The sequence below is a fragment of the Engraulis encrasicolus genome, chromosome 8, assembly GCF_034702125.1.
Source record: "Engraulis encrasicolus isolate BLACKSEA-1 chromosome 8, IST_EnEncr_1.0, whole genome shotgun sequence".
NCBI lineage: Eukaryota > Metazoa > Chordata > Actinopteri > Clupeiformes > Engraulidae > Engraulis > Engraulis encrasicolus.
This window is the reverse complement of record NC_085864.1, coordinates 30,586,863-30,595,715: the sequence shown is the minus strand read 5'-3', so window position 1 is coordinate 30,595,715 and position 8,853 is coordinate 30,586,863. Positions and strand designations below refer to the sequence as shown.

The 8,853-nt window shown below is 46.1% G+C and overlaps 1 protein-coding gene across 1 annotated transcript in view; it reads right to left on the bottom strand.

Annotated features, from left to right (window-relative positions):
- Positions 1-3,610: 3,610 nt before the first annotated feature.
- irs1 (insulin receptor substrate 1) overlaps positions 3,611-8,853 on the bottom strand; it is a 41,026-nt gene continuing 35,783 nt past the window's right edge. The window contains exon 2 of the mRNA XM_063205444.1: positions 3,611-8,267. Coding sequence (XP_063061514.1) covers positions 8,263-8,267 — 5 coding nt within the window. The 3' untranslated portion in view covers positions 3,611-8,262. The remainder of the gene's footprint in view (positions 8,268-8,853) is intronic.

Below are 8,853 nucleotides of genomic sequence, written 5' to 3'. Positions count from 1 at the left end.
CACACACACACACACACACACACACACACACACACACACACACACACACACACACACACACACACACACACACACACACACACACACACACACACACACACACACACACACACGCGCGCGCGCGCGCGCGCGCAGACGCCCACGCACATTCTCACCCCCCTATCCCGTACCGCCCACCCACCAACCCACAGCCGCCGCCACTTGTGCACATACACACCATACACACAGTATTAAGTTGCTTATACACATATAGGACACACATAAACACGTTCACTTCCTCTGGCTGACACACACACTGACAGACACACACACTGACACACACACACACACACACACACTGACACACACTGACACACACACACACACACACACACACACACACACACACACACACACACACACACACACACACACACACACACACACACACACACACACACACACACACACATCTTGGCAAACTCCGACTCTGTCTGTTCTTTCATGCTCTCCTTCACTTCCTCTCGCGCCCCCATCTCCTCCCTCAGTTCTCTCCATCCTACTACCCTGCTAGCCATCCGTTTCTGCAACTCAACTCTTTTTTTCCCTTTTCTCTTTCTCCCCTCCATCCCTTCATCCTCCCCTCTGCCTCAGCCACTGTTCTTCTTGCATTTCCCTTTTTTTTTTAGTTTACTACCTGCACAGTAAGGAAAAACAGGAGACATTTAATCTCCCGCCACCCCCTCTCCACTACCTCCACTACCACCCCGCTCTATACACCCGCCCCCCCCCCCTGACCCCCTCTGATCTGTACCCTGCTCCAGAGCTCTGATCCTGGGGCTGGGTTGCACCGGGGTACTGGGGTCTGGTAGTCTTTGGACAAGGTCTGGCTCACACAGACTGTTTAGATTAAAACAAAATGCGTCTACAAAGGGCCATATTCCATATTATAGGAAATAAAAGAAAACAACGGGGAAAAAAAAAGAAAAAAAAAACTTCAGAAGAAACCTCAGCCAGCAGAGAAGAGTAAACAACTGAGATGGACGCAGAAGAATGTGAATACTGTAATCCTGACTTCCAAACTTAATGCAGACAACATGGAGCTGCTCACATTTCCCCCCACGGACAAAATTGTATAAAAGAAAGAAAAAAAAGTAGCTCAAGAAATATCAAATCCACTTTATGATCCTTGAGTTTTTGGAGAAGAATACCAGTCCTGGACAGCAGAGAAGCTGCATGGTAAGCTAGGGATTTAAGGGTCGGGAGCGCAGTGGCGTACAAAGTGGCATTTTAGAGCAGAATGTAGTTTAGTTGGGTCAGCTCCTTTGAGATGGTTTATGCGCAGAGAGTAGAGAGAAAGAGAGGGAGAGAGAGAGAGAGAACGAGACAGAGAGAGAGGGAAAGGAAAAGACAGACAGAGAGAGAGAGAGAGAGAGAGAGAGAGAGAGACAGAGAGAGATAAAGGGTCAGAGAGAGAGGGAGAGAGAGAGAGAATGAGAGAGACAGAGAAAGACAGAGTGAGTGAGACAGACCGAGAGAGAGAGAGAGAGAGAGAGAGAGATAGATAAAGGGAAAGACAGAGAGAGAGAGAAAGAGAGAGAATGAGTGCGAGAGAAAGGAAAAAGAGAAAGAGAGACTGAAAAGAAAATGGGAAAACAGCATACAATGTGCGTTAGGACAGAGCCCGCGGTGCAGATTTAGAACTGCATGGGTGTGTTTGTGTGAAGTGGACGCATTTTTGTGTTTGTGTCATTACAGGATTCGTAAGGCCAAATGACTGTTTTGCCTTTCTTGATGCGCCACATTTTCAACTCATCGACCTGCTCATTTCATGGTCTGCTCTCCTCTGCTGCCGTCATATGAAAAAGTGTGTGTGTGTGTGTGTGTGTGAGAGAGAGAGAGAGAGTGAGAGTGTGTGTGTGTGTGTGCGTGTGTGTGTGTGTGAGAAAGAGAGAGAGAGAAAGAGAGAAAGAGAGAAAGAGAGAGAGAGAGAGAGAGAGAGAGAGAGAGAGAGAGAGAGAGAGAGAGAGAGAATGTGTGTGTGAGAGAGAGTGAGTGAGAGAGAGAGGAGAGTTTGTGTGTGTGTGTGTGTGCGCGCGCTTGTCTGTGTGTGTGTGGCAGCCCATGGTCCTTGTGGGACAGTGGTGGGAATGAGTGTCGCGTGGATCCAGGGTAATTGAGTTTGCGGAGAGAGCAGAGGGCAGGGGGGCAGGAGGGGGGATTTGAGGACATGTCCCCGATGGGGAGGCTGCGGACGTGGGCATCTGAGGGCAAGATGCCTGGGGTGGGGTGGTGGACGTGGTGGAGATGGTGGAGGCAGTGGTGTAGTCTACGAAGAATGCGGGTATACAGAGTATACCCACTTCAAAATGTCAGGGATTTCAGTATACCCATTTAAAATGTATTGATCCATTATTTAGAATTGCACAAATATAGACAGTATACCCACTTCAGAAAATGCTAAAATATGCAGTATACCCACCATAAAAAAGTAGACTACACCACTGGGTGGAGGGGTGGGGGTAGGCGGATGCCGGCCGCCAAACATCTGGATGAGCCATGTAATGGCAAAGTCCAGGCCACTACAGAGACTCTTAGATCACGCATGCACTCAGTCACACACACACACACATTTTCCCCTCTACTCAGGTTTTTGTTTCTCTGACCTCATTCCCGAACTTGCTGGCTTTGTCTGTTTCACTTTGCAGCTTCCATAAACATGCACTAACACACGCACGCACTAACACACACATGCACGCCACTAACACACACACACACACATGCAGACACACACCCACAAACAGGGGTGCCGACAGGGGGGGGACAAAGGGAACAGTTGGCCGGGGCCCGAAAGGAGATGGGGCCCAGAATTGGTTCTTCATTACGTTGCATCGATCTATTGGGCAGGGGGGGGCCCTTTCAGATCACTTTGTCCCGGGCCTGGCCAAAGCTGTCAGCGGCCCTGCACATAACTGCCTCCACCCCGCTCTCCATTGGGGGAGTCTAGAGGCTGGGGGGTTAGGTATTGGTTAGTGCTGATATGATAGGGGAGCGGTTTCGCTGCGATACACAAACGTTTTTGCACACCACCACCACTGACTGGGCTGTTTAGGCATATGCCTTGAATCAAGTTACTTACACACACACACACACACGCAAATGTAAAGGGGGTTCCCAGGGTTCTGGCAATGATCTAACTCGGATGGAACGAGAAAGCTCACAGAGCAGGTCTGGCCCTTCGCTGCTGTGTAATTCTTTCCTTCCACTCACACACACACACACACACAACATTGTCTGCTCTGCTCTGCTCGTGTACCTGGCTCCTTCATCACTGGGGGAACAAATAAAAACCCAGACAAGCCCTTTCCCAATGGAGCATAAAGACACACACACACACACAAAGCCCACTCCTCCACCCAATCACTCACTATCTCGCACGCACGCGCACACACGCACGCGCGCACACACACGCACACACACGCACGCACACACACACACACGCACACACACACACACGCACACACACACACACACACACACAGAGACCACCTTGCTCTCCATCCTCACAGGCATCTTATCCGTCCAGCGCGGCGGCCATATTAAAAATCAGACAAGAGAAGAGACTAACAGATGGGAGGAAAGATAAACATTTCTACTTTATTACAGATTGGGGGTTTCCAGAAGAGTGAGAGAGGAGAGAGAGAGAGAGAGCAAGAGGAATAGAGAAAGAGAGAGAGAGAGAGAGAGAGAGAGCAAGAGACTAAGGGGGTGTATTTTTTCTCCTCTGCTGGTGCATCTTTTGCGGTTTATGCATCATTCTTCTTACAACTTTGTTCATTTCATCTTAGGAACATTTTCCTTTATTTATCTCACTCCATGCATCAGCCGTTCATACTATACACACATACATTCATACATTCACCCATCCAGCAATGTGCTTTAAACATTCATTTAAATCGCATACACATACATCCATACACATACCCACAGTCAAAAAAACCATCCATCTTTTATCTCAATTTTGACTTTGCTTTTTTTACATTACATTATATACAGTGGAAGACATGGTTGGTTAAGTAGTGTGGTGTTTGGCTTTGAGTGTGTTTTTCTTTTTTTTCAAAAAAATATTATTCTTAAAGAGAGAAACCCCAGGACCTATGGTATCCCGTTACTTTGTAACACGAGCACAGCCTATGGGATTGCCGGGACAAACACCTGTAGCCTATGAGCCTATCAGATTACAGCCGACACGCCCTGTTGGCCTATAGGGTTTCAGAGAAATAGAAGAAAAAAGCCAAGAGACCTGGCGGCTTTCTCAGAAACAAACCCCTGCTGCTCACCCAATCATACGAGTGAGTTGGGAAGAGGAGGGTTAGGGTGTACAGGGTCAATACCCAGAGTGCTTTGCGGTACTGTGAAGAGATCACCTCGTCGGGGAAAAATAAAATAAAAACAAAACAAAAGGAATCAAAAAAGTGCCCGTGAGCCTGATGAGAAAATGGAGTACCGCTATCTATGGAAGGCTGGCAATGCAGACATTAGGACGACAAGAAAAGCAGAAGTTGTCAGTCATTCTCAGAAACACATTTCATATATCTCAACTCTCTACACGCAATAAACCCCCTTGTATTGTAGACACAAAAATAAAACTGAAAAACATGTAAAACCCCAAAAAACTTTAAATACTTGAAAAAAAAACTTGTAAAATAAAAATGAACCACATGCCTATATTTAATAATTTACAGATTGTTTTGTCAATGTTTTCAGCAGCAAGTGTGACTTTTTAAAACAACTTATTATTAATATCATTATTATTATTATTATCATCATATATAGATGCAAGTGGCCACCATTGGTCACTTGCAATGTTTTGTCACTTAGAAAAAAATAATAAAAATAATAGAAATAAAAAACCTGCAGCTCTCTGACTGGCTTCCAAGCCTTCACAGCAGTGCCGGACGGGCACAGCTGGCATGCTCTCCCACGGCCCTCAGTTTGGCATCAACTCGTATTGCACACCTGTGGGTATCGTACCAGGTCAAATGGAGCCAAGGCCAGACGCTTTGAAACTACCAACACCTCTGCCTTACGCTATAAAAGCGCTGCGGTGCGTCGCTAGAACAACGTTGTGCTGGCGGATATGACTGGGCAGCAAGAGCTGCCGCCAAACTGGCCAAGTTATCTTTGAGGGCCACTTGAGTTCAGTGAACCTCTCAATTGGGAAGTGACAAGGGTTATGAAGGTCACTGAAATGCCTGTGTGAGTTCAATGAGAATCTCACACTCAGTTCAACAACTGTACCGATGTAGTATTTATGCATCCATGTACCCATCTATGAATCAGTGACTCGAGAATATATGCAGCTTTTGGTCACAATGTGGGCATTTCGAGATGGGGGGCATAGCCTGCTGACATTGCTGAAAAGCCATTCATAGCCTCCTGAAATGATACAGACTTAAATACTGCTGTTCTCAGATGAACTGTAGCCCTTCGCCCTCAGTGTCTGCAGGCCAATCGCATGGCGCCTTGCATGGCAGGTAACATGGACTGCCAACTGGTGGTGTTTTAACGTGTGTAAATTAAGTCTCTCTCAGCCTCTCTTGGCCCAGTGCATTACTAGAATTAATTAATTACAATATGTTAATTGTAATTAATGAATCACATGAATTAATGAAGCAAACTGCCCCCATGAACTACCTCAATGAACTGGGCATGGGCTCCGACTGGCAAAAGAGGACTGCTGTTTTAGACATGGAAAAGAAAAGCTGCTCCATTTGCTGTGGGCACTCCCCAGTCTATCAGGTAAGGCACTCCTCTTTGATATGTTATGTTACCAGGGGCGCATTCCTCGAAACCATAGTTGCTAACTACATTAGCTACTTCGTTGTTTGCAATGCAATTTCCCATCGGCAACTACCCAAGTTGCTAACGGGCTAACAGCCAACCACACTTCAGAGAAACGCACCCCTGAACTGGGGTCTGTATCTCGAAAGTGTCTTTGCTAACGACGGTAGCAACGTCCTTCGTAAGAGCAACTCAAATCTCTCTTGACAGCGACGCTCACCACTAAATCCAAGGGAACGGTAAGACGGTCTTAAGACGGTCTTAAGACGGTTAGTAACGACAGGAATCGAGAAACGGACCCCTGGACAGGTATGATAATATTGCTCACGACACATCTGCCACAGAGGCATGCAGAGGCTTGGAAGCCAAATTGGGAAAAAAGCCTAAAAAACAAACCAACAAAAACAAACAGAAAAAGAAAAAACACATTTGATGATTTCATAAACCCAACGAGACAAAATGAAAAGAATAATAACTACAACCAATGGCTGAATATAAAATCAAGATATGGATATATATGTCATTCCCTAAACTGAAGGGAGGGATAGTGAGAGAGTGAGTGTGACAGATAGAGAGAGAGAGAGAGAGAGAGAGAGAGAGAGAGAGAGAGAGAGAGAGAGATGTGCAGCAGAAGAGTCTGTCCTGATGGCTTTCTGCTGTTTGAAGGCTGAAGAGGTACAGAAGAGGTCCATCTATCGTAAGCTACCACTGGCGGGAAAAACAGTGTTGTAGGTTTATATTTTTTTGTTGCCAGCGTGAATGAGATTTGTCAAGAAATTCATCACAGTGACTGGAGATTGTGAGAGTGTGGGAGTGTGAGCGTATGTTAGTTTTGTCCATATCTGTATGCAAACAAATGTGTATCCAGATGCACGAGTGAACCTGTATGTACCAAATGTGTAACAAGATGCACAAGTGTGCTTGTATGTACCAAATGTGTATTCAGATGCATTTGTGTGCGTACCAAAGGTGTAACTACATGCATTTGTTTCGGTGTGTACCAAATGTGTAACTGTGCGTGTGTGAGTCTGTCTGCGTGTACCAAATGTGTATCCAAGCGCATATGTGCGTATCTGCACGTACCAAAAGTGTTAGCAGGTGCATGTGTGTGTGTGCGTACCGAATGTGTTGCATGGTGAGTAGAGTACCTCAGCATGTGGAAGTGTGCAATATGTACCCGAGGGTGAGCATTGGTCTACACCCCCTTTTTGGACTGCAATGTCTACGCGAGTGTCTGTGAGTATTGTACCTGTGCGCGTCCGACGAGACATCGACCACACGCGAGCGTGTGGATTGCACCAAGAGCATGTGCGTTTGCACGTGCGTCTATCTGTAATGTACCAACGGTATGTGAGTGTGCGAGTTTGCATACAATGTACCAGTAATGCGTGTGCGTGTGTGTGCACATGATGTACCTATAGCATATGTTTGTGCTTGCTGTGTGAATAATGTGCGTGAACGCGACACACAAAACGGCATGTTCTGTTCAGCTCAGTTCAGTTCTAGTTCAGGTAGGCTGAGAGTTCAGGAGGCATCTCCATTCGGTTACACTTTACTTGACGCCGGCGTCATATATATGACATAACGAGTGTCGTAATAGTGTCACAACAGTGTCATGATGACATAGGCATGGAAGAGTCATTAACATGATGTCAGTCAATGTCATGAACGTTTTATGGTCATGAAAAGTTGACGTAGTTAGGGCCGACTTTACCATAACTGAATTTCACTTAATGACAAAGCCATAACATGTTGATGACATTGACATGATGCTTATGGCACATGCATGACTGCCTTATGACACTGTTAAAGGTGGGGTTGCATGTTAACCATTTTAAGAATATGTACTATTATGACATCACGTTGGGGGTTCATAGGAGTCTATGTAGAACCTTAGAATCCTGGGGGAGTTCCCCCAACGTGATGTCATACCTGCAACCCCACCTGTCAAACGCATGATGCCGGCGTCAAGTCAATTGTTACCCTCCAACTGCATGAGGTCCAGGGGCGGCGGGGGTGGTGGAGGTCCAGAGGTTATTGCAAAGTCCAGGTTGGTTTTTGGTGCTGTTGATCAGCGCTGCACTGTTTATCTGAGGCGGGTTTGATGATAGGAGGTGGTCCAGTTTTGGATGAGGTAAAACTGGTCTGAAGTCCGGTTCTATGGCATTGAGGTATTGTGAGGTAAGAAACTGAGTTTTCCCGTGTGAGTGTGTGTGTGAGTGAGTGAGAGTGTGTGTGTATGTGTGTATGTGTGTATGTGTGTAAGGTCCATGGCTGGGTGGGTGAGTTGTTGGTGAGTTGGATGTGTGCGGTCTCGTTTCCTGCTGTGGTCCAGGTTTTTTTTTTTTTAAGTGAGGTCGGTTACATGTGTGGTTTTCCAGAGGTCCAGTTCTTCGCGGGGATCTTTGAGGGACACAAAGAACCATCAAGTCCAGCGTTTCACTCTAAAACAAGAAAAAATAAAGAAAGAGAGAGAGAGAGAGAGAGAGAGAGAGAGAGAGAGAGAGAGAGAGAGAGAGAGAGAGGGGGATTTAGTATATTTACAAAACACATCCAGACGTACTTAGACACATTCCTGCGCCCATGTACTGACAACATTTCTGGCAATGGTATTCGTAAAAAATGAAATCGGCTTAGCACATTCTTAACTAGCAATATTTACAAATGACTACAATAGCGGCATTGTGTGAAGGTGGTCTTTACCCACCGTTAATTTCATGCATAATGAAAACACATGTTAATCATTTGGCAAACATGTTAACATTCTCACACACACACACAACACACAACACACAAAACACACACACACACGCACACACACCACAGGTGCTGACCCACAAGCTAATTTCTTCAAGCTGCCATCATCAAAACGCCGACCAAATTTTGTGAAAACAAATCCCGGTAAACAACTGTGTCCGTCTCCATAGAAATGGCCCAACAGCATTGTGTCCCAGACAGTTTGGAGTGGAGTGGGGGTGGGGGGGGGGGGGGAATGGGGGCATCCATTATGACATCATTGCCTTTATTACA